Genomic DNA, 26792 nt, shown 5'->3' with positions numbered 1-26792 from the left:
ACTATTTTGTGTTTCACTTTGGCAGCTGTTCAATATTAGCATACCAGATTGCAGCAATTGATTATGTTATTTAAAACGTTGTATGATCGCTTAAAAAGATAATTGAATGATGATTGAAAGTTGTAAGTCTCCAGTTGGATTTTATTTATTTATTTCTATGTATGTATGTTTGAATGTATGTATGTATGTATGTATGTATGTATGTATGTATGTATGTATGTGTGCGTGTGTGTGTGTGTGTGTGTGTGTGTGTGTGTGTGTATGTGTGTGTGTGTGTGTGTGTGTGTGTGTGTGTGTGTGTGTGTGTGTGTGTGTATATATTATATTATATTATATTATATTATATTATATTATATTATATTATATTATATTATATTATATTATATTATATTATGATATATTATATTATATTATATTATATTATATTATATTATATTATATTATATTATATTATGATATATTATATTATATTATATTATATTATATTATATTATATTATATTATATTATATTTTATTATATTATATTATATTATATTATACATTTCTCAAAAAAAAAACTGGAAAAAAACTATATATATATATATATATATATATATATATATATATATATATATATATATATATATATATATATATATATATATATATAATACAGTATATATATATTTATTTATGTATATATTTATTTATATATATTATTCACTTTGAAAATAGTTATATAATAAGCAAATAAGAATTTCTTTAGAAGAAACATATAATGGGAAATGCTTTGCTACACTGTTAGACATTTCTGTAAATTACACAGTTATTTACTGTATTTCACCCAGTGTAATACTGCAAATTCCTTTTACGGTAAATAACTGTATTTACCGTTGCATTATGGGAATTTAGTGTGACGTCGAACAACATATACAGCGATGTACTGTATTTGTAAAAATTCGTGTATTATACTGTATTTTCCACAACTGCTTCAACGCCACCTTGCGGCGATTCGACTACTCTGCACCACATTTTGCCTGAGGACCCTGGAGCAATTCTGGAGGACAATTTATTAGTGTGCCTGAAGAACATACTGGATTTAACAAACTTTACTCTGGTAAGCTGAGGCATTGTTTCATTTTACAGAATGTTTTGTGGACGAGAATAGAACAAAGTAAAGTATAAAGTTGGCTATTATTATTTTCTCTGGCTTGGCGTTATTTCGCCCATTTGAGAAATATATCATCTATTAAGATGTTACCTTTATTTAATTCATTACATTAACACTGCTATTACTTTAAATAAGACTGTTTATGACTATTAGCCATTGTTCTCGTCATATCTTTATATTTATTTACATAGGAACCGGTGTTGCAGCGGGTTTTGGTTTAGGAGGGAACCAGAGGTATGCAGACAGTTTTGGAGGACACTTAGCACGAGACAACGGTCCGGCAGAGAGTGTTTTCCCCCAGAAGATAATGAATGAAAGACCATCAAATAATCCAGGTAAAAGCGCGTCTGTCTGTGCTGACAACACTCGACATTGATTTGAGCACCTCTATTAGCATTTGTTTGCTCGGCAACATTGGCTGAAGCGATCTTAAAATGGTAATGTTAACTGTTAGCTAAACTGAGCTAAGTTTATACTGAATTGGACTCAAACTCATTTTAACGTGCAACGTTTAACTTATATTGATTTATACTATATGTATTTGATGTTGTGAACTTATTTTTCTCTGGTTTAGAGTAACTTATAACGTTAGCTTGAGAAAATAACATCGCGACGTAACCTATAAGAACGTTAACGTAAATCTATACAATATGCATAGAGGTAAAGTTGGTTTTATATTCGCACATTCGTTCATTTAGAAGACTCTATACTGTTTACCATGTTACTTTGAATATTCGATCAGAATTAGCATGCCAGTATGACTTGAAATCAACATTAACACTGTTTATTTGACCGTGAGCATGTTGTACTTTGATAGTCATTAGCTGCTAAAATGATTTCGCTATTTAGAGTTTGCAAATAATACTTTTATGAAATTAAATTATTAAGGGGGAAGTCTGAATCTGCTAATATAAAACCAACTTTACCTCTATGCATTATGCTAATAACCACCTTTTTGCTATTTATTGTTTGCTAATTATTTTTTTATCACAACTCTTGACATTTGGTTTAACATAATTGTTACCATTATATTTTTTTCTGTTTAGATATGGCACTGGCACAGCAGCAGTTTTTGTCTGAAGAAACAAACAGCATTTCTGAGGAACATCTTGATCAGCACAGCCTTATGCTTAAAAAATAAGCAAGACCAGTAAGCAACCAAGGTAAACAAATAAAAAAAGTTGTGTGGAGGTTGTGGATTGTAGCATGGTATTCTTATCTGTATTTTTGGCTTTTTTATGGTCTCAATATAGAATACTGGGAGCCTGCCTGTGCAAACTGGACCTCATACAACAGTAAGTACTGTACATCTATTTGTTTCTCAATATAGTAACGTTACTTTTAATACAAAATGTGTCACATGTTTAGTTGCTAGCTAAATAAAAAATCTTTTTCCCTTTTTTATTAAACCATTTAGTAGGGTTTTTTTTCATCTTTGTTTATAATATTTTTGAGCAGATTGAGGTCATGGGTCAGACATTTCAAAATACAATAATTAGTATTGGGATACATGCATTTGTCTATGTATTAAATGTCTTTTTCCCCATTTCATGTTGCCTAAATATTTTGTAATAAATAAAATAATAAAAATTTTTGTATAAATAATTCCAGAGGATGAAACAAAATGCACAGCAACAACCAGAGTGAGCCAGAAGAAGGCATGAGAAGTAGTGAAGAGAATGACAATCATGAACAACAGTGAGTTATCCTTCTTTCACCAGCTAACTGAGAACTTGGATTAGGTGAGACACTCTCAATAATTGTATCAGTATTCAGTCAGTTTTAGTTTATTAGGAATACATAAAACAAATAGTCTAATCTGTCCTGCAGTAAATCAACCCATCACAAATGCTACAATGTTTTTGTAAAACCTTGTTAGGGAAAAAAATAAACAGGACATTCTGGTTAGTTATCTTTTAAACATGGTAGTGAGCAGGTTATGAGCAGGAGCCAGTTGCTCAGTACCAGCTGAAAACTAGCCCAACCTAGCTGCCATGCTTCAAAATAATTAACCAGTATATGATTTATTTTTTTTTAAACAAGCTTCTTCTATGCTTATGTTAGTCTGTTTGTCCTTATCCAGAGTTCTTCATAATCCTGGACTGGGCCAAATCCTGACCAGATGCTGTGGTGGTCATGGAGGAGTGATTCCTGAAAGACACACGTGAGTTTCCGCATTGATCCAATGGGCCAGCCTGACCACCCGCTGGTGAACTTTCAAGCCTCCGGTGCCTAGACTGCGGCCTTGCACAAGTTTGGCTAGAGGAGAACTGGTCGTGCCCAACTGAGCCTGGTATCTCTCAAGGGATTTTATTCTACACTTTCGTCAGTTGGTGAAGTTTCTTCCATGCCACTGTCGCCACTGGATCGCTTGGCTACGATTGGTGGATCGGTGGATTTGCTCTTCAGTGTTTGGACTTTCAGCAGTGACATTTACTGCTTCAATTCTGAAAACTGGACTGAAGCAGCTTCAATTTACAAGAACTTCTATGTTAAGCTGCTTTGACATTATTGATCTACATTGTAAAAGTGCAATAGAAATAAAGATGTACATTGTAAAAGTGCAATAGAAATAAAGATGAATTGCATTTGAACATGTGAATTCAGACCTTGTTGAGCATTTGACACCAGAATTAGTAATATTTTAAAGTTGGGTTGTTTCTGAGTGGGTTTATAGTTACAAATATTTATTTTTCCAACAATATGCAATTCAGAAGTTTAAATTTTTATTGTACATGTATGTTCTAGTGCTTTGTGTGATTTATTTATTTTTAATGTGTTGATTTTATTGCTTAATGTAATTTTCACACATTTTCCTTAAATGCTTTAAGCATTATTAATGTTTTAAAGAATGGAATATTTTGTAATTGTGTCTGGTTTAATGTCAGTAGTACTTAGTACAATTGGGGTTTTTTTCTCAACAACATGCAGGTCAGACATTTACATTTACATTTACATTTAGTCATTTAGCAGACGCTTTTATCCAAAGCGACTTACAAATGAGGACAAGGAAGCAATTTACACAACTAAGAGCAACAATGAATAAGTACTAAAGGCAAGTTTCAGGTCTGTAAAGTCTAAGAAGGGAAGTGTTAGTAATTTTTTTTTTTTTTTTTTTTTTTTTTGTACAGTTAGTGTGATATTCAAATAGGCAATTGCAGATTAGGAAGTGAAGTGGAGACTAAATAGTTGAGTTTTTAGTCGTTTCTTGAAAATAGCGAGTGACTCTGCTGTTCTGATGCAGTTAGGGAGTTCATTCCACCAACTGGGCAGATTGAGCGTGAGCGTTCGCGAAAGTGATTTTTTTCCTCTTTGGGATGGAACCACGAGGCGACGTTCATTCACAGAACGCAAGTTTCTGGAGGGCACATAGATCTGCAGAAGTAAGTGCAGATAAGAAGGTGCTAGGCCAGAAGTCACTTTGTAGGCAAACATCAGAGTTTTGAATTTGATGCGAGCAGCAACTGGCAGCCAGTGCAAACGGACTAGCAGCGGAGTGACATGTGCTCGTTTAGGTTCATTGAAGACAACTCGTGCTGCTGCATTCTGGAGCAGTTGAAGAGGCTTGATAGAGTTAGCTGGAAGCCCAGCTAGTAGAGAGTTGCAGTAATCCAGTTTGGAGAGAACAAGAGCTTGAACAAGGAGTTGAGCTGCATGTTCAGATAAGAAGGGTCGGATCTTTCTGATGTTATAGAGTGCAAATCTGCACGATCGAGCAGTTCTAGAAATGTGGTCAGAGAAGTTTAGTTGGTCATCAATCGTTACTCCAAGGCTTTTCACCATTTTGGATGCAGTAATGGTTGCCCCATCCATCTGGATTGAAAAGTTATGGTGTAGACACTTAAATTAGTTTTGTATATGTATGTTAATGTGCTTTGTCATTTTCAATGTTTTTTTTCTTAAAATAAAATATTTTGAATGATTAAAATGTAATGTTTTTACACATTTTTAAGCTTGTTTTAAGCATCTCCAATGTTTTAAATAAAGAGTGTTTATTTTGTTAATATTTTGTAATTGTGTCTTTTTTAGGTCTATAGTATTAAAATAATATTAATAAAATTATATTATAAAATATTTAGGACAAAATTAAAAGGTTTACAGTAGCTAACTGTTAACTTAGGTTTTTACAGTAGTTAACCATTTTCAGACACTACGGTAACATGCTGTAAACGGATTTACAGTTGTATACTGTAAATCTAAAATACAGTAACTTACTGGCAACAGTGTTGCCAGTAAGTTACTGTAAAAACCCTTTGAAATGTCTAACAGTGTACACTTTCCAGGCCATTTGAAGAAATATTTTGATTTCATGGGAGGGCTGATAATATTGCCCAATTGTGTATTTATTACACATTGCATTAAAGGCAATATTAGAACAGGCACATTGTAATTCAATGACCAGTCAATTAAAATGTCATTTGAAGCCTTAATAAATATTGTTTAATCCATGATCCTTTAAAAAAAAAAAAAGGTCTAGCAAAGATTAGGGGAAGACAAGACAAGACAAGCGAGAGGTGATTGGTGTTCTTCTAGTCCGCTTGATTTACTCTTCCTCTGGCGTTTTTATAGATGGCAGAAGGCACTACCTCACTGCATGCTGTAACGGCGCAGTAATTGCATCTACTGCATGTCCTCCAAAGCGCTCAATTACTCTTTCCTCATCTTCAGCCGACCTGGAGGCGCACACAACAATAACCTTGTCATGAGCTGGCTGTTTAAATGTCTCGTATATATCTCTTTAACATCCCCCTTCTCTCGTGTCAGCACAGCACACCAGAAATGTTTGGCGAGTGAAAGCGGTTGAGCGTCAGTTCAGCTTATTAATTTTTTCGAGGTTGTCACTTACTGTATTTGTGAGGAGGGTTGTTTACTTCAATGTAGTCTGTCTGATGCCGGATAATTAACAAGACATTTTAACGGTGGTTGACGGGAGCAAATTTAACCGTCATTGGTGATATCGTCATCTTTTTCGTGTAATTTATCAAAACATTTCACCGCTCAGTTACAGCTTGATGGTCATTTTGCTCTCGGTATTTCATTTGTTTTCACAGCTGTTCTAGGTGATGCAGATGTGAGGTTATGCTAATTATTTTGCATCTGTATAGATAATATGTTAAGAGATTTATTCAAATGCTTCTTTTTTTCTTGTCTACACGTCCCTGATGTTATTTGTCATGGTTTATATGTTATTTACAGAGCACTTTTCACCATCTGATCAGTTCCTATAGGGCTGTTTGATATTGGTAAAATCTGACATTGCAATGTTTATTTATTTTTGTTTTTTGCAATATTATATATATTGTGATATTAATATAATTAGGCCTCCACCAGATGACTTGAATAGCTCAGATTGGAAAGAATTATTTATTTATTTGTTTATTGGGATGATTTTGTAGGACAGATAATCTGAATAAATCAAACCGACAATGATTTCTGGAGGGTCTAACTCTATTGAGGAACAGGAATTAAATAATCAAATATAAATAAATAACTCTAGAGTTTTCACTGTAAAAATTTATCTTTGTTAAAACTACAAATGTTATCATTTCATTCATTCATTCATTTAAAACAACTGTTTATAGGCACATATTTTTCAATTATTTTGATAAAATACATATCCTAAAATATTTCTGAATTGATGATGCTTGCTAAGGTTTTTTTGTCTCCCCCAACTAGCAAAACAAACCATTGTTTTGGCCTGAAAAAAAACTGTATAGTGATTTGCAATCTATAAACCACATGTGATAATTTATATGTGGAAATGCTCTAGTAAACACTGTAGATGTTAATAAAACCCTTTGGAGCCAATAGATGAATAAAACATTATACCACTTAGACATGATGTTTGTTAGCGTATTATTGGTTCAGATGTAGCGATGTGTAGTCAGACCAACCAGAAAACTAGACACAATTTGCCATTGAGAGTGGGCAGGAGCTAATCACACACTGTGGCCATCATTGATTGGCTCTTCTAGAAATCAGCATGATTGCGCATCACCAATTAAAGAGATCTGAGGAAGAAAAAAATTAACTAGCAATCCCTGCTGGGAAAAGAAAAACTATAGTCATAGAATTTGTAATGGTTTTATATTGAAAACTTTATTGGTATTAGTGTAAAATATAATGGCCCTTTTGGTCACTACTTGTTTTTTTTTCCAAAAAAACAAATCCTCATTTATTGTGTTCCAAAACACTGTGAAAATCCTTAAAATTTTTAAATTATGACACTTTATAATGTTTTAAATTATATGTAAAATCATTTTTATTATATTAAAATCAACCTTGTTTATTGAATGAGTAGCAGAATAGGTGCTTTTTGAACTATACTATAAAAACATTATTATTTAAAAGAAATTCTCCAAACCTTGTGGTTTACAGCTGTTTTTATACTTTGCTGTTTTAATATTATGGGATATTGACACATTTAAAAAATGTACTTGTACTGTATGGTACGGTACAAAATCACTGGCAAAGTCTCTAGGATGTGCAGTAAAGTGTTTAACTGGTACCTTAAAATCCACATATATGAATCCTACACAGCAAATTCATCAGAGTTAAATTCTCGGTGTTGAAGCATTTCAGAGTAAAGTGTTGACGTTAATGAGTTAGATTTTGATAAATGAATATAATAAGAGTTAGTGTCAGAAAGCCTACTTGATGGACTAGGAACTAAAGTTTGTTGCATGTTTCTAGGGGGGACGTTTAGTTTATGGGACCTGCTGTTATGTTCTCCATCATTGCTAGCTCCTGCTGATGTTGTTTTCTGTAATGCGTTCATCTTATACAAGTAAGTTTTAATCTGAAACATCTAATACTTATGTAACATGCATGCTGATACTATTCTGAGGTCTATATCGCCTATAATGTTCCGCTATAGCGGTTATTTGCGGCCGCGATTGCCGCGATAATTCTGCGGAGTCATCGCCATTAGACCAGAGCTATAAATAGCCATTATGCACGGCCGATCAGCGTGTTTGTCTATATGAACGGACATTTTTTAGACTGTTGTTGCTAATTAGACTGTCACATTCCTAACAGACATTACTGTTAATATATTTGAGTTTAATATGCACATTTATGATTAATGTTATTGTTGCAGTGTATTGTTTCAGTCAATGTTACTGACAATTCATAGTCAATACTAGTTTGTAATTACTTCTTTATTTGTTTTCCTTTATAGACCATTACATCTTATTCATTTCTCACTACCATTACCCATAATTGAGCGATCTGTTGATTATGTTGAAGAAAATAAATATTTCAAACGTCAACACTTCTCCTGCCCTCCTGATTCTCTGACCGGAATCTGGTCCATATTTGGCCGCCTCAACCAGTGGAAATTTTACATGTAGTAAGGTTTACTACATTATTATGGTCCTTCGAGCCGGATTGAGAGCAATATAAAACCAGTATGGACCGAACAGGAAGTGACACTGAGAAAATGGACAGACCCCACCGCAGGACACATCTGCCACCTCACCTGGATGATTATGAAGTTGATTACCAACCTATACAGGACCCTCCCCCAAAAGCTTCTACAACCTGTCCCAGTCATTCTAGAAGCAGCTCGAGGAAAACGTCCCGCAGTGGTATCAGCTCTCATTCTAGGACGAGTAGACGTTCTGTTACCTCCACTGGTGTTTATCTCCCACCAGAACTCTCTAGTGTCCAGACAGCTGTTTTGGAGGAGAAGATTAAGCAGAGACAGTTTGATAGTCTACAGCAGCAGGTACAGGAGGACTCACTAGCTGACGTGGAATATCAGCGCCTGCAGACACAAGCAAAGGAAGCTCAGCGTATTCAGGAGGAGGCTCTTGCAGCTAAGGAAGCTTTGTCCAAGCATCTAGAGAGACAGCGGAAACTACAACAGGCAGAGACTGAGCTTGAGGTAGCCAAACTTGTATCTTCAATGCTTATTACAAACTCTGGTTCAAACACTCCCAGGCCTTCAGGCTCACCAGACAGCCCATCGCCGCCACCTCAACCTGATCAGACTAATGCATCCAGGAGTCCACAGTCTACCTCCTCTTCTCAGCTTCCACCTCCGCTACCAACAGTCACATCATGCGATGACATTTCACAGCTGTCACTTAGACCACTGGCGCTAACATTACCTACTACCACAGTGAGTGTTTCCTCTCCTTCAACATTCCCGTTATTACAAGCAGTCTCATCATCAGTCGTTACAGTATCTGAGACTGCCCCCAAAGCTATGCCATTAAACACAGTGACATCAGTTCCACATGTGACACATCAGCCTTTCTCTGTAGCGACAGTTATGTCCAATATTGGCCAGTCTACGAGTAGAAGAGGGCCATCTGTACCAAAGCAGTCTAACACTGCCCCACTGACAATGAATATGAATCCATATGTGATGCAGCAGTCATTCATCCCTCCAGTGAGCACACACGCATATCAGCAGCAACCTCCAATCACCAGCCAGCAGGCCTCAGCTCCGCCACCTAATGTCAGATCTGCTCAGCCACATTCATTCATGCCTCTTCCCCACACATACCCTGGTACAGAGCTACTGTTTGCCTCAGCTTATGGCATACCACAACCCAAGCTACCAGTATTTGAGAGTGGTAATGAAAGTGACTTTGCCTTGTTAAAACTGGCCCTAGATAATTTGCTGAGTAATCACAGCTATCTTAGTGAGCAGTATAAATATCATGTACTGTTAAGTCATTTGAAGCTACCCAGCGCACAGCAGCTAGCGAAAGCTTATATGTATCATTCACATCCATACTCAGCTGCACTACAAGCACTTCAGGACAAGTACGGACAGCCAAGACAACTCGTACAGTCAGAGCTGGGTGCCATCATGAATAGCCCACCACTTAGACTGGGTGATGCTAATGCCTTTGACAGCTTCGCATTATCAGTACAGTCATTAGTAGGCATGTTGAGGACCCTTGAAGGTCAAAATGGGTACGAGTTAATGTGTGGCTCTCATGTGGATCGACTACTCAGCAAGTTACCACCTGCCTATCGTGACAGCTTCGTTGAGTACTGTCTAAGCCGGGGTATCCTCCAGACAGGCACAGACAGAACCTATACACTCCCCGATCTGGCCACCTGGTTAGAGATTAAGTCCCAGGCAAAGCGAATTTCCAACCGAGCTGCAGCTTTGTTCCCGAGTGACCTAGCCAAGCCTCAAGGTAAACCCACAACATATTCCCGACCAAAGGAGCGATTCACACCTGTCTTGTTGACCAGTGAGAGGAGCATAAACCGTCCTGATACTGCAGCACAGAGATCTAGCACAAAGTTAAAGCCCAGGCCATATTGTCCCCATTGTGATAGCCGAGACCATTACCTGAATGCATGTGAACAGTTTAAGAAACTAACTACAGCTCAAGTTACCACCTGGATAAGAGAAGGAAAGCGCTGCTGGAGGTGTGGTCGAACTCATGACGTGGGGGTCTGCAACCTTAAGCGCCTATGCAGTGTCTGCAGAGAGTTACATCTTACAGTTCTACATGATTCAGTTCAAGACACTTCTAGAGCTGTTCTCATGGTCAGTTTGCCACCTACAAGAATTTATCTGGATCGACCTAACCGTTCCCCTAAGGTCATGCTGAAAGTTGTTAAAGTCCTGCTACACAGTGGTCGAAAAACTATGGAAACCCATGCCGTTCTCGATGATGGATCAGAGAGAACTCTAGTGCTGCAGCCAGTTGTGCAACAGCTTAAATTATCTGGTACCCCTGAACTGCTCTCGCTGCAGACCATTCACCAGTGTCACACTGAACTTACAGGATCATCTGTGTCTTTTGAGGTGTCATCTGTATCCAATCCCTCAAAGAAGTTTGCGATACACAACGCATTCACTGCCCCAGGTCTGTGTCTAGCGGAACACCATTACCCAGTGGCTGCTCTGCAAAGGGCTTATAGACACCTAAAAGATTTGCCACTGCCTCCCATGGATAAAGTGAGACCACTGCTCCTCATTGGGTCCGACATGCCGCATCTCCTGACACCAGTTCAGCCTGTATGCAAGGGCCCACCAGGGGGACCCATTGCTGTTCGTACACAACTTGGATGGTCTCTCCAAGGCCCAATGAGCCCGATGCAGCCCTCAAGAGGAAGTCAGCAGTGTCTTCATATTATGTCAGTTCCCACCTGTGATAACCTGTTTCAACATGTGGAGAGACTCTGGCAGGTGGACACACTCCCATACAACACCAAGATGGTTACCAGGTCCAAACAGGACAAGGAGGCTTACACTTTGCTGCAGAATGCAACCGTCAGAGTGACTGTGGACTGTGTACGACGATATGCTACACCATTACTGAGACGGACCCCTCGAACCTTACTCCAAGCAGATAAAACAGCTGTTCTCCCAAGTTTACGTCGTACTGAGCGTACCCTTGAAAGGGATCCTGATAGGGCCAAAATCTACTGCAGTGAGATTTCTAAATTGGAGTCAGCTGGTTATGTGGCAAAAATAACGGCAGAGGAAGCAAACCAAAGTGAAGAGTCCTGGTTCATTCCGCACCACATGGTGCACCATAATGGTAAAGACAGGATTGTCTTCAACTGCTCTTTCCAACACCATGGACAGTCTTTGAATGATCAGCTGCTGCCGGGGCCCACGTTGGGACCATCCTTATTAGGTGTCCTCCTGAGATTCCGCCAGCACACAGTTGCTATCAGTGGGGACATCAAAGGTATGTTCCACCAGGTCCGTTTGTTGCCAGGAGACAAATCTGTACTACGTTTCCTCTGGAGAGGAATGTGCAGAGAAGCAGAACCTGAAATATATGAATGGCAGGTGCTTCCATTTGGCACAACGTGCAGTCCCTGTTGTGCCATTCATGCCCTCCAACACCACGTCCAAGAGCACAAAGAAGGTAAAACTGAATTGGTGGATATTGTGGAACATTCCTTTTATGTTGACAACTGCCTTCATAGTGTACCATCGGCGAGTGAGGCTAAAGTGATAGTAGATGGATTACGCCAGCTCCTTTCTGAAGGTGGCTTTGAAATTAGACAGTGGGCATGCAATGTACCATCCGTAACTGAACACCTACCTTCAGATGCCAGGTCCGCAAGTAGCGAGCGCTGGTTAGCACAAAGCAGCACTGATCTTCAGGAGCCAACTCTTGGGTTGCGATGGGATTGCATTAATGACACCTTGGGGTACAACTTGCGTTCTGTGGAGAATGTTGAACCTACCCTGAGGAACATGTATAAAACTTTGGCGAGTCAATACGACCCTTTAGGGTTCATTACACCATTCACTACTAGAGCCAAGGTTATCATCCAGGACCTCTGGAAGCACAACCTTGGTTGGGATGACCCCATAGAGCCATCACATTTGAGAGATACTTGGCTTTCCTGGGTAGAGGAACTCCCTACACTTACCAAGATACATTTCCCTCGGGCATATACCCCAGCCGCTGCTGACAACCCATCGGCTATACGAGAGCTTCATGTCTTCAGTGATGCATCGGAAAGAGCCTATGGTTCAGTGGCCTATCTACGCACCACCGATGAGCAAGGACAAATCCATATTACCTTTGTCTCGGCCAGGTCTAGAGTCGCGCCTCGCAAATGCCTATCTGTACCACGTTTGGAGTTATGTGCTGCCCTTACTGGGGCCCAATTGGGGAAAGTAATCCAAACTGAGTTGACGCTACCAATCCACAAGGTCACTTTCTGGTCTGATTCTACAACAGTGTTGTATTGGTTAACATCCGAATCCTGCCACTACAAAGTGTTTGTAGGGACACGGGTGGCAGAAATACAGACTTTAACAGAGATGGCTGAGTGGAAGTATGTTGAGTCAAATCACAACCCTGCTGACCACATCACACGAGGCCTTACCCTGACAGAGATAGCAGGCCCCCATCAATGGAGCTCAGGTCCAGCCTTCCTGATCCAGTCACCTGATCAATGGCCATCAATGCCCCAAACTAAAGCTGAACCTGATTGCAATGAGCTGAAGAAATCAGCCTTTATCGGAACTGCTTCAGTACCCAGTGTTTCTCTACCAGTTCCAGGCAACTTTCACACATGGCAAGAGCTTGTTAAAGCCACTAGTAAATCCCTACATGGGGCGGCTGCCGACACAGACTCCTCTATAAAGGCCTCCGAGTATATTGAAGCAGAAAAGTTACTTCTGGCACAGGCTCAGATGGACTCCTTCCCTATGGAAGTTCAACATCTAAAGGCTGGACATCCTGTTTCACCAAACAGTCGCTTAGGTTCACTTGCTCCAGAATATGATGATGCTACTGGTCTCATTAGAGTGGGAGGGCGACTACGACGTGCCACTGATCTCGACTTGGAGGCCATACACCCAATCATATTAGACCCTAGCCATCATATTACAAAATTGTTGATCAAAGAACGGACCAACAACTCCTTCACCCTGGCTCAGAGAGGGTTCTGGCAGAATTGCGCCGCCAGTATTGGATCCTTCGAGGTCGACAAGCAGTTCGTAAGCATCAGCATACCTGTCAAGATTGTCAGATATGGCGAGCCAAACCTCAAACTCCACGAATGGCAGATCTCCCCCCCTGCAGATTAAATCTGTATAAGCCACCTTTTTATTCTACGGGTGTGGACTGCTTTGGACCATATGCAGTCAAGATTGGACGCCGACAGGAGAAAAGATGGGGGATCATTTACAAATGTCTAACAACACGTTGTGTACATCTGGATCTGTTGGAGCATATGGACAGTGATGCTTTCCTTCTTTCCCTGCGCCGTTTTATAGCCCGACGAGGCAAACCTATGGAGCTATTGTGCGATAATGGCACCAACTTTATCGGAGGTGATCGAGAGTTACGTGAATCCTTTGAGGCCATGTCACCAAAGCTACAGGAACAGTTGGCAGAGCAGAAAATCAGTTTTCGCCATAACCCCCCAAACGCTCCTCACTTCGGAGGGACTTGGGAGCGTGAGATAAAATCAGTTAAGACAGCACTCCAAGTAATCCTCAGAGAGCAGTCAGTGCCAGAACCAGTTCTGCAAACCCTTCTGGTGGAGGTGGAAAACATTCTAAACTCCAAACCACTCGGATACGTATCTTCAGATATCGCGGATGTAGACCCTGTGACTCCTAACCTACTGCTCATGGGTCGCCGAGATGCCTCGTTACCCCAGGTCTTGTATGATTCTAGTAACCTGCTTGGAAGACGAAGGTGGAGACATAGTCAGGTGCTAGCAGATTGTTTCTGGACTACCTTTATCCGTCAATACCTACCAAGCATGCAAGGCCGTCAAAAGTGGACAACTGATGGGAAGGAACTGGCAGTAGGACAAGTTGTACTTGTGGTAGATCCACAGCTTCCACGTTCCCATTGGCCTGTTGGAACTGTAACAGAGGCTTTACCTGGAGCTGATGGCCGCATTCGAGTGGTCAGAATCAAGGTTAAGGACAAAACATACACCCGTCCAGTCGTGCGACTGATCCCACTTCCTCCTCTTGAGGACAATGACACGAGCACCCCTGACAGACTTTCTTAATGTTCAATTATCTCGTCAGATAATTGGGGGCGGCTGTGTCAGAAAGCCTACTTGATGGACTAGGAACTAAAGTTTGTTGCATGTTTCTAGGGGGGACGTTTAGTTTATGGGACCTGCTGTTATGTTCTCCATCATTGCTAGCTCCTGCTGATGTTGTTTTCTGTAATGCGTTCATCTTATACAAGTAAGTTTTAATCTGAAACATCTAATACTTATGTAACATGCATGCTGATACTATTCTGAGGTCTATATCGCCTATAATGTTCCGCTATAGCGGTTATTTGCGGCCGCGATTGCCGCGATAATTCTGCGGAGTCATCGCCATTAGACCAGAGCTATAAATAGCCATTATGCACGGCCGATCAGCGTGTTTGTCTATATGAACGGACATTTTTTAGACTGTTGTTGCTAATTAGACTGTCACATTCCTAACAGACATTACTGTTAATATATTTGAGTTTAATATGCACATTTATGATTAATGTTATTGTTGCAGTGTATTGTTTCAGTCAATGTTAATGACAATTCATAGTCAATACTAGTTTGTAATTACTTCTTTATTTGTTTTCCTTTATAGACCATTACATCTTATTCATTTCTCACTACCATTACCCATAATTGAGCGATCTGTTGATTATGTTGAAGAAAATAAATATTTCAAACGTCAACACTTCTCCTGCCCTCCTGATTCTCTGACCGGAATCTGGTCCATATTTGGCCGCCTCAACCAGTGGAAATTTTACATGTAGTAAGGTTTACTACAGTTAGAATTGATTTTATTCAGTGCGAAATCAAGGAGTTATCTTTTCTACACTTGGTGGTGTTATTTCCAACATCCGGGAATTCATGCAGCCCCAGTCACTGAAGAATTTTCCAGACGCCATTTGGTGAGTCAAACTACCTAAATGTTGGTATTTTACTGACTTTCTTTAAGGAAATACAGTTGTAAACATATTGTTAAGTTAATAACTTTAGAATGGAGTGACAATTTTTAAACTTCTGCGGTTCATTCATGGTCGTTTGTGTATCTAGCTTAACTGCATTACTATTCACTTCTTTTCAAGAATGTTTTTATATATGCTCACGCATACATAGTGCATAAAAACATCAAATGTAAATGTTCAACACATTTCTGTCACGCTTAATGCCATTTTGTGCGTTGTTACCCATCTGTAAAATAAAATTGACACTTCTCCTTTAATTCGAAGCAAACTAGCGAGGGAATCCCCGGAGCCGCCTAGCCTACTCTGCCCGGATGCTAACGGCAACACAGGACGGTTTCCATAAGCTCTGGAGAGTTTCTAAAACATATCTGGTGAGTAAATGAACTTATGCTTACTTGTAAAAGGCTTCCTGACTAAAACATATGATTGTTTGTTATTCGTGTACGTTAATTTGGTTATTTTAAACACCGCGGCCCTTTTAAACTGGTTCATTCGTGGCCGTCCATATACTGTTAGTCCATAGACTCGTGTGATAACGTACGCTTGAATTATATTAAGTGTTGACAACCATTAAAGTCGGAATGTTAAGATTAATGTCTTTAAATGACCGCGTTTGCACTTTCTCAGACATTTAACGTTACAGAAGTCTCCCGGAAGTTGCGGGACTAACGTTAACATTATCCCGCAAATGCACAGAGACTCCCAGATGCCCAAGTAGATGCCCGCAAATGAATGATAATCTCCCGGAAAGCGCGCGTCTCCCGCCTGGTCATTAAACACTTTGCACACCCCTCTCCACCGCATCCCTCCCAGCTCTTTAGGTACGTCGCGCGCAAGTCACCCCCACCGCTCTTTAGGTACGTCGCGCGCAACTCATTGCTCTTCAGGTACTCATCTCTCCCGCTACCTCCCGCAAATCAACTCTGTATCCCCCGAAAATGACTTCTCCCAACTCGGGATGTCTGACGTAAGTAAGTTAGGCTATTTCTGTAGTCAGGAACATCTTAGTCAAGCTTTTTCTCCAGCATGATATTGTGCTTAAAACTATAGGCTAAACTTAGCATGTACTGTACACAACATTTCCTTTTTATTAAAGACAATTTAGTGCGTTGTAAACAGCCACCTGTCTGTAAAATTAATCAACTGATTCATATTTGAGCAGCCTAATGATGATACAGATTTGATTTGTAGATTTATTATCAATAATCAACATCTGAATCAAAAGATATCTGAAAAAGTGTGAGGCATACTTTGTGATGTTCATCTCTCTTTTTTTTATCTGAAGGCTATGCATATGTGTTAGATACTAATGTGTTGTTGTTTTTTAACAGCCACAGTTCTCTATACAATAACACAACCCTGTGACGGTGGCTGATAAGAGACGGATGGTGTATTTTTATTTTTGTGGTGATGATAATGAAGGTATGTTTGATAAAGTTCTGTATTTATTTTCACAATAACCTGAGAGGGTATTAGAGCATTAGAGAATAACAAATGACATGAAGGTGATAAGTTTTGTATTGTGGGTGAACTGTTACTTAAATAATGTTTTGCTCTTTGCTTTGCACTTTTCCTCTTCTGCTTATCCTAATATTTTAGATTATATTTGGACCTGAAACATCTGCTAGACTCCAGGAAAGGTGGCGTCAATACTGGACCTGAAAGGGCCTAGCAAGTTGAATCTGGTAAAGAAACACGCACGCGCACACACACACACACACACACGCATGCACACGCTTACAAAAAACTGTAAGTTTATAAATATTTTTTACACTGTGGCCAATATTTTGGGGAAGTCAGCATCACTAAATGATATAAAAGATTTTCAGCTCCTCTAAATTTTGCTCCAAGTGTTGTGTTAAATTCAGGATTCTGGACAGACAGCTGCCTGTTTTTCCAGTTCTAGTCATAGTGATTAACCTAATTGTTTTTGGAGATCCAACAGTGATATATGTGTTTTTTCTACTTTTCCATATCCTGTCACCTCAACCAGCTGGGAGAGTCAAGTTGTGGATCATCATGAAGATTTTCAAAAGGTGAGTTTAGATTTCTTGAATGTTTTATTTACTTTAAATGTTCTTTTAAATATATCATAGAATTTGATTGCAATTTGTTTTCAAACATTTTTCTTAGTCATGCTGGAGTCTTGAAGAGTTCTTAGATGAGCATCACCCTATATCCGTGCATCAGGAACCACCAGACGAGCGATCAGCAGCTACTACATCGTCATGGATAAAAAGGTCATCCTGTGGCTGGGAAGCACTTCATTCACAGGACATGCTTGATGAGATTTCCTAGCTCCAGTTTGTTTTCACACAAGTTTACAGCATTTATACCTTCATTTAAACTTCTGTGTTTGATATGGAGGACCAAGGAAACACCAGAAGTGAAAGATTTGCAAGCCAAGTTGTTTAAAATGTGATTTCATAAGAAAACTATGCGTTCAGAAGAAAACTATGAGTGACGCTATATTGAACTTTCAAATTGCTCTGATGAAACATCAAGTTTGGACCAAAGGACTGAAACAGCCTTTTTGAGCACTGGTCATACATATGTTGTTGATACTGTCTGTACTAATAAAACATTTAAAGCATATTTGACATTGTTGCATTTTAAAAACTGAATGAATTGTTGAAGTGGTGAATGTTATCAAATAAAATGTTTTTTCTTTTGTAATTTAAAGTCTATTTGACCTTTTTACCATATTTACACTCAAGAGAGTTGAATAAAATAATATATTACACCAGGTGGTGTTAAATATAGTTAAATTTTTTAACTCTGCCCAGAGTTAAAATTAACCCTTACTTCGGTGTCAATGTGCCAACCCTTTTGAAAGTGTTGATTTAACTCTGTTTTGAGTGGACCCCATGAGACACTTTCAAAGTGTTGAAATTAACACCCATAGAGTTGTTTTGGGTCCCCATATTTTGCTGTGTACACTGTAAAATCCAAAAAGTTGAGGTAACTCAAACCATTTGAGGAAACCGATTGCAACAAACCATTTAAGTTCAAAAACTAATCCTTATGAGTACTCTGAACTTAATCTATTTGAGTAAACGAAGCAATTTGAGCACAGTAAAACCCCAAAAAATTAAGAGAGCTCAAACCAACTGAGTACTGTAAAACCCAATAAGTTAAGGCAACTCAAACCGTTTGAGGAAACAAATTACAACAAACCATTTGAGTTAAAAAAAATAATCTATATGAGCACTGTAAACTTGCTCCAGTTAAGTTGAAGTAATGAGGTAACTTACTACCTTCAACACTGAGTTCCAAACTCTTTTCAAATGAGTACTTTCAGTCAATTTGAGGTTAACTACATTTCCTCTAATGAAGTTGTATACCTTACTGTATATAATTATTGTCCGGGATGGTCATATACAGTAAAATATTATACAAAAATAAGTTATTGAACTGCCAGTTTTTTTCTCACTTTTTTTCTTTTTCTTTTCTTTCTTTATTTATTTATAAATAAATACTTTTATTTTACACCACCTAAGGATACTGTTCAGATTTAATTTCAAGACATTTGGCAGTTTAATGACCTTAAAATACTCATTTTGTGTAGCGATAGTTTGAAATGTAATATTCAAGTAATATAAAGGGGTTTAATAGGCATAATGGGAATTGGTCTTAATCGAAACTAGTAATGGTATGAACATTATTGAGCATGTCGGGGGTAAGATGATTAAGGCATGATAATATTTTATTTTGGTAATATAAGCGTAATCTAGAGGCCATTGCCTTTGATATTAGCCACTTAACAAATGATCAACTAGAAGTCAAGTTATTTGTTGTTCTTAATACTTGGATAGGCAACAAGACTTGTGTCAGGTAGATTGTACCTTAATTTCTGAGAGTGTGGCATAGCTTGAAATTATATTGTCTGGTTTGGTCATATACTGTAAATATTAATATACTGTAAACAGGTAATGAGCTGTCTGTACTTTTTTATTATCTGAGTATTCACATTTATTTGTCGATTTAATGTCCTTAAAATGCTTGTGTTGGGCATCTCATGCAACATTTAAAGCATATGAAGTGGTTTATTGTGTATATCATAAACTGGTTTTAATGTGAGCTAAAATAAAGTCATTTATTACTTTTTGCTTTCTATTGGTGACATGTTAAAATTAATTAAATCCTAAAGAAAAATGTCCCAAACAAACTAATAACCAATTAAAATTACTGATTTCTTTTTGGTTTTATTGGTATTTGTAGTAGAAACCATTAGCCATTCTGTGATGGTTTTCTGTTGTTGTTTTCAGCATGGATATTTCTTCCCTGTTGACTCTCTTTATTCTGTTTTCTCTTTCGTTTTCAACATCATTCTGGTTATCTGAGCATGACTCGGCTGTTGTTGTTGTTGTGTCTGGTTTCAACCCGTTCCCTCTATGCTACATGCTAAGCTAACGTGCTCATTACAGTTGATTCAGATGTGTCTTGGCAGCGCAGTAGTGGGTCAGCAGGCATTGGCGCTAGTGCGGATGGATGTTAATTAAAACGCACTTGGCGTGGACCGCTATCTCTCCGCTTCAATACGCAGCACATGTGGAGCACCAGAAAACCTGCGGTGTGCAAGCGTGTAGCATTTGGAGTTTGATTAAGGATATGGAGACGCTGGCCAGTGCAGAGCAGAAGGCATTTAATGACTTGTGGGAGACAGAAATAATAATTGCTCCCCGATTACACAAGTTTATACATTTTAATGTTGCATAATGTTGGACTCCAACTAGAGTTTGTTCTGATTCTGAAGTCGGATTGCAGGGCTAAGGTGTTTTGCTATTATATATAGTTGAAGTCAGAATTTATTGCCCCCTTAATTTTTTTTCTTCTTTTTAAAATATTTTCCAAATGTTTAACAGAGCAAGGAATTTTTTACAGTACGTCTGATAATATTTTTTCTTCTCGAAAAAGTCTTATTTGTTTTATTTCAGCTAAAATAAAAGCAGTTTTTAATTTTTTAAACACCATTTTAGGGACAAAATTATTAGCTCATTTAATCAATTTTTTTTTCGATAGTCTACAGAACAAACCACTGTTATACAATATCTTGCCTAATTACCCTAACCTGCCTAGTTAACCTAATTAACCTAGTTAAGCCTTTAAATGTCACTTTATGCTGTATAATAATGTCTTGAAAAATATCTAGTAAAATATTGTTTACTGTCATCATGGCAAAGATAAAATAAATCCATTATTAGAAATGAGTTACTAAAACTATTATGTTTAGAAATGTGTTGAAAAAAAATCCTCTCTCTGTTAAACAGAAATTGGGGGAGAAATAAACAGAGGGGCTAATAATTCTGACTTCAACTTTATGTATGTATGTATATATGCTATATTATTCACCCTCTTGTTTTTTCTTTTTCAAATATTTTCCAAATGATGTTTGACAGAGCAAGGATTTTTTCACAATATTTCCTTTAATTTTTTTTTTTTTGAGAAAGTCTTATTTGTTTTATTTAGGCTAGAATAAAATCTGTTTTTCATTTTTTTTATTTAAGTTCAAAATTATTACCAATATATATTTTTTTGATTGTCTACAGAACAAACCATCAGTACACAATGATTTTCCTAGTTAACCTAATCAACCCAGTTAAGCCTTTAAATTGCACTCAAAGCTGAATACTAGTATCTTAAAAATATCAAGTAAAATATGTACTTTCATCATGGCAAAGATAAAATAAATCAGTTATTAATTATTAGAATATAATTATAATTTTCTAACTATTTTCTAATTATTAAAATTAGTCATAAAATAATTATGTTTAGAAGTGTGTTGAATTTTTTTCCCAGTAAACAGAAATTTGGGGGGAAATGAAAAGTATATAAACATATAAATCTGCATATAAACATAAATCTGTATATAAACTTATAAATCTTCAACATATAAATGTAATTTTTTTAACAAATATGTGATATTATGTCTCAAATTAAGTTTTTTTTTTCTTTTGCCAGTACAGCTGCTTTTTTATAGCAATGTTAGTATGCAACAAATATGAATAATGACATACAACTCATTCAATCATTTACTTTTCGGCTTAGTCCCTTTATTAATCCTGGGCCGCCACATCGGAATGCACCGCCAACTTATCCAGCATAAGTTTTATGCAGCGGATGCCCTTCCAGCTGCAACCCATCACTGGGAAACACCCATACATTCTCATTAACACACATACACTACGGACATTTAAGCCTTGCCAATTCACCTGTACCGCATGTCTTTGAACTTTTGGGGGAAAACGGAGCACCCGGAGGAAACCAACGCGAACGTGGGGAGAACATGCAAATTCCACACAGAAATGCCCCCTGAACCAGCCGAGGCTCGAACCAGCGAACTTCTTGCTGTGAGTTGACAGCCCTACCTACTGCGCCACCGCGTCACCCTGGCATACAACTATAGTAAATAATCAATGAAAGATTTTTGTCTGAAAAAAATATTCCACTTTCTAATGAAAGTGTGCTTGCACCTGTGCCCAAATCTGGCACGTTTTCTCTTTTAGCATAGCATCATTTGGATGCATGTGAACATGGAAATCATATTTGGATCTACATCAAAACAAGTGGTCTGAGAGCATTTTCATGTCTGTTGATAGTTTGCTTTGTTCAGAAACTGATTAAAATGATCTGTCAGTTATTGTTCGTTTTTTTTTTTTTTTTTTTTTTTTAGTTTCTTTTCTGGTGATTTTATCAACTTATAGGCTCATTCTGAAAGCGTAGCCTTAAATACATTTCTGGAGATCGTGAATTATGTATCCAAAAGTACACATGGCTGCATTTCATCTTTAAAACGAATGCTACAGGGCAATATGACCCCATTTCCGCTGTTACCAGTTTAGCTTGCCATGTAAGTCAGCGGATTTGAGACGCAGAGTGGAGTTGAATACAACGACAAGGATCGAGTCTGGTGAAGAACGGTTCCAGAAAGCTGGTGAGACAATAACAAATGCTAATAAACAAATAAATAACAGGGTGAAAATGTGGTAAAATCTGAAAACGTGGTAAAAAATTGAAGGGATTTTTTTTTTCTGGATTGCAACTGCTGGTTGGGTTTAAGGAAGGGGGTGGGTGCTGGTCAACCGGTGCTTTTGAAAACATTATTGGTTGGGTTTTGGGAAGGAGGGTTGTGGGTCAGTCGATCGGTCAGTCATTCCGTCAGTCATTCAACAGCAGCCTCTGGTGGATTTACGTGAGAACAGCAGGCGTAAATAGAACTCGTGAGGGAAATTTGAGAATTCAGATCCCCAGAAATGTATATAACGGTGTGTTTTTTTTTAGAATGAACCAGGATTGGATTTAATCCGGAAGTCGCTTTGGATAAAAGCAGCGCTAAGTAAGTAAGTGTACATGTAAAAATTCTAGCAATTAGGATTTTTCGTTATCATGCTTTGTTTCAGTTAGCTTTCACTTTAGGCAGCGTTTCTAAAAGGACCAAAATTTGTCCTGCTAAATACTCAACTTAGTAATGTTCAACTTAATTTGTTTGTTTAAATTCATCCCGTATAAATAGTTTGCAACCACTTCGCTTAAACATGTTATTAAATCAAATCAATATTTTTTTCAGTGTCGTTATGACATCAAGAATTCCTTTAACGGGACAGTTCACTGAAATATGAACAGTTACTCACTCTTTATACTGACACTCAAGTGGTTCAAAACTTTTACCAATTTATTTCTTCTGTTAAACATTAAAGAAAATGCTTTGAGGAATGTTGGGACAAAACAGCCATTGACACCCACAGAATTGAAAAAACATGGAATTCAGTGGCAGTTTTTTTCAGCATTTTTCAGAATATCTTCCTTTGTGTTCAGCAGAAGAAAGAATCAGGTTTGAAACAAGTAAAGGGTGAGTAAACTATGGCATATTTTCCAGCTTTGCCTGAACCATCCCTTTAAACAACAATAAAGAAATCCCTTTAAACAACAAGAAAGAAGTAATGTCAGTGGGATAGTAAATAAATGATGACAGAATTAAAATGTTTGTGTGAACTGTCCCTTTAACCAGCAACAAAGAAAGAGCATGCTCAGCTGCTCTATTAGCTCTGCAGTACAAGCACTTTCTCTACTGTTTACGTTATCTTTTTCTTGTAAACAACAGCAGGAACGGATTATCAGATTCAATCTCTATGCGAGTCAGATATGAGGAAACGGAAAATTCAATTAGATCATCCCTAACCAAACAGATGAGCGCTGTGTTTAATTTGTGTAACGCGCAGGACGTCCACCAGCTGTCACAGAGTCGGCCTGAAATTAAACATTGACAGGTTATGCGAGATAACAAGCCTGTTTGACAGAAACGTGGCATTTGACCAAACATCCACATCTGTGGCAGAAATACTCATTTATTTGCAGAGATGACATGATGATGTGAATGTGTGCTGCTTTATATTTACAGTTTGTCTCTATTTGTGTACTTATAATTATTGTTCATTCGATATTTATTTATTCTATTTCATTATGTCAAAATAATTAGATTTTCACTTCTTTATTATTGTGGCCAATTGAATGATTAATCATTTCAATGAATGAGTATTTATTCGTTTATTTTCCTTCGCCTTAGTCCCTTTTTTAACAGAGGTCGCCACAGCAGAATGAACCGCTAACTATTCTTGCATATGTTTTTATGGAGCGGATGCCCTTCCAGCTGCAACCCCGTACTTGGAAACACTCCTACACTCTCACACTGATACACTAGAGCCAATATAGTTCACACCAACAATAAAGTGCAAATAATTGATGCAACAGGTGTGTGATACTTCAGATGATCTTCTGTATCAAATTTAATTTACAGATAATCTTTGTATTGTAAAATTAAGTAAAACATCCCAAAATGTTCTCAATAAGACACTTAATGGTATGAAGGTAAATTGGCAGATTAGTGAAATTAAAATCTGAGCTATTGTTCTGAAATCAGTTTTATTTTAGTGTCACTAATTATTGAAGTTTTTATTAATGTTTTAAATGGGGATTTAATTTAATATTTTGTCATTTTTGTTTGAATTTTTTGTAATTTAGCAGTTTTTAATTCTTTTATTAGCTTTTCAGTGTCTTTATAATTTTTATTTATCATTTTATTTATAGTATTTATTGTTGTTTTTATTTTAGTTTTAAAATTTTTTTAAGTCTAAATTAGCAAACTTTTTTTAAAGGTTTCATTTTTTGTTTTCTTTGTTTCACTTTATTTTAGTTTATTTTAACGTTTATTTTTTATGTTTATTTTATTCATTTGCTATTTTTAGTTAGAATTAAGTATTTTATAATATATTTTATTGTATATTATTATTATTATTATTATTATTATTATTATTATTATTATTGAGGTGACACAGTGGGTAGCGCTCTAGCCTCACAGCAAGAATGTCGCTGGTTCGAGACTTGGCTGGGTCAGTTAGCGTTTCTGTGTGGAGTTTGCATGTTCTCCCCTAGTTCACGTAGGTTTCCTCCGGGTGCTTCACTTTCCCCCACAGTCCAAAAACGTGAAATAGTTGAATTGGGTAAGCTAAATTGTCCAAAGTGTATAATTATCAATGAGTGTGTATGGGTGTTTCCCAGTGATGGATTGCAGCTGGAAGGGCATCCGCTGCATAAAACATATGCTGGATAAGTTGGCGGTTCATTCCACTGTGGCGACCCCAGATAAATAAATAGACTAAGTCGAAAAGAAAATGAATGAATATTTATTTGATTTATTTATTGTTGTTTTTAGTTAGAATTGCATATTTTGTAATATATTTTATTTTATATATTTTATAATAATAACTATAAATTTTTTTTTAAAATCCCAAATAGTTGATTTTCATTCAACTTATCATTTTAAATGCGAATCTAACAGTATTTTTAAAATTCATTTTTATGTTAGTTTTTAGATTTACAATGTTTTATTTTGCAAAGTTTGGTTTTTACAAAGATTTCTGCTTTTTGTTTGCTTTGTTTTATTTTATTTTAATATTTAGAATTTTAATATTTACTTTATTTATTAATTGTTGTTTTTAGTTAGAATTAAGTATTTTAATAATATATTTTATTCTATATAATTTATATAATAATAATAATAATGGGCATCACGGTGGCGCACGTATACCGCCTATACCGTGTGTTTTTGGACTTGTTGGAAACCAGAGCACCCGGAGAAAACCCATGCCAGCACTGGGAGAACATGCAAACTCCACATGCGACTAACCCAGCCGGGGCTCGAACCAGTGACTGTTGCTCTGAGGTGATTGTGCTACAAACTGCGCCACCATGCTACATTATTAATATTTTTATTAATATTGTTATTATTATTATTATTAATAATAATAATAATAATAATAATAATAATAAACACTAATGCCAATTTTTTGAATGTAAGTGTGTTTTTTAAATCATAATTTTTAATCGGAATCTAACAGAATGTTTAATTCAGTTTTTCTTCTGCCGTCAGCTCTGTTCTGCTAATGTCACCTTGACCATAAATGCTGGTAAATGTCACAGTTAATCGCTAGCCAAATGTTAATCAGTAGCCAAATACTTATTCACTGCCTGTTTTAGCTAACATTTCACAGTTCCAAGTAATACAAAACGAGCCTTGCTCAACATTTGACATTTAAATGTCCCAAATATTTGTTTATTTATTTATTATATTATGCAATATTGACTTTAAAGCCATATAATCAAATAATCCAAAAAGTTAATTCAAATGCGTTTCTTGCATTCAAAACTGTTGCACCAGATCACGTCTGCAAGTCTGGATCTACAGTTGATGTCGTGCCAGTTTTGTGTTGTAGCATCTCTTCACATTAGCTTACAGGAGCGGCAGTGTCCCGGTCAAGGGCTCTTGCAAGGACAGCTGTTAGAGAAGAGCCTGTTGTTGATGAAGCAATGCTGGGATTGGAAATTGTGTGTCAGATTGTTGCTGTATATTGGATGTGAGGAGAGAGAAAGACTCTCAATAGCCCTGTTGAGCTTAGTTCTGTGTGTGTTTACTGAAGTAGGAGTTGGAGATCAGTGGGTTTTATTTAAGATTTAAAGGGCACCTATGATGAAAATCAACTTTTGGAAGCTGTTTGGACAGAACTGTGTGTAGGTATAGGTTGTTCACAGTCATATTGGAGTGATAGAAATAGGTAAGTCTCTTTTAAAAAAAAATAATAATAATTGGACGTTAAAATAGGATCCAAGTCCCTCTCATTTTGAGGCCCACTGCAACGTGATGTATGAATGTAATTTTTCCCGC

At 37.2% G+C, this 26792-nt stretch overlaps 1 protein-coding gene and 2 long non-coding RNA genes across 3 annotated transcripts; all 3 read left to right on the top strand.

The window, feature by feature from the left end:
• The first annotated feature begins 779 nt into the window (after nucleotides 1–779).
• Nucleotides 780–2851, top strand: LOC137496022 (uncharacterized). Its single transcript, XR_011016092.2, has 5 exons — nucleotides 780–1097; nucleotides 1343–1486; nucleotides 2198–2314; nucleotides 2405–2446; nucleotides 2763–2851. It is a non-coding gene; the product is annotated as an uncharacterized lncRNA (long non-coding RNA).
• A 5004-nt stretch (nucleotides 2852–7855) lies between these two features.
• LOC141375021 (uncharacterized) lies at nucleotides 7856–15298 on the top strand. Its single transcript, XM_073954624.1, has 2 exons — nucleotides 7856–7938; nucleotides 8332–15298. The coding sequence occupies exon 2, from the start codon at nucleotides 8563–8565 to the stop codon at nucleotides 13687–13689; it is 5127 nt and encodes a 1708-aa protein (XP_073810725.1). The 5' UTR covers nucleotides 7856–7938; nucleotides 8332–8562; the 3' UTR covers nucleotides 13690–15298.
• Nucleotides 15299–15468: 170 nt separating this feature from the next.
• Nucleotides 15469–18169, top strand: LOC101886784 (uncharacterized). The gene is made up of 6 exons (XR_012408219.1): nucleotides 15469–15517; nucleotides 15839–15945; nucleotides 16906–16996; nucleotides 17174–17259; nucleotides 17568–17610; nucleotides 17708–18169. It is a non-coding gene; the product is annotated as an uncharacterized lncRNA (long non-coding RNA).
• The last annotated feature ends 8623 nt before the right edge of the window (nucleotides 18170–26792 follow it).

Source organism: Danio rerio, chromosome 6 (assembly GCF_049306965.1).
Source record: "Danio rerio strain Tuebingen ecotype United States chromosome 6, GRCz12tu, whole genome shotgun sequence".
In the NCBI taxonomy this organism is placed as follows: Eukaryota; Metazoa; Chordata; class Actinopteri; order Cypriniformes; family Danionidae; genus Danio; species Danio rerio.
This window is presented reverse-complemented; position numbering and strand designations above follow the sequence as displayed.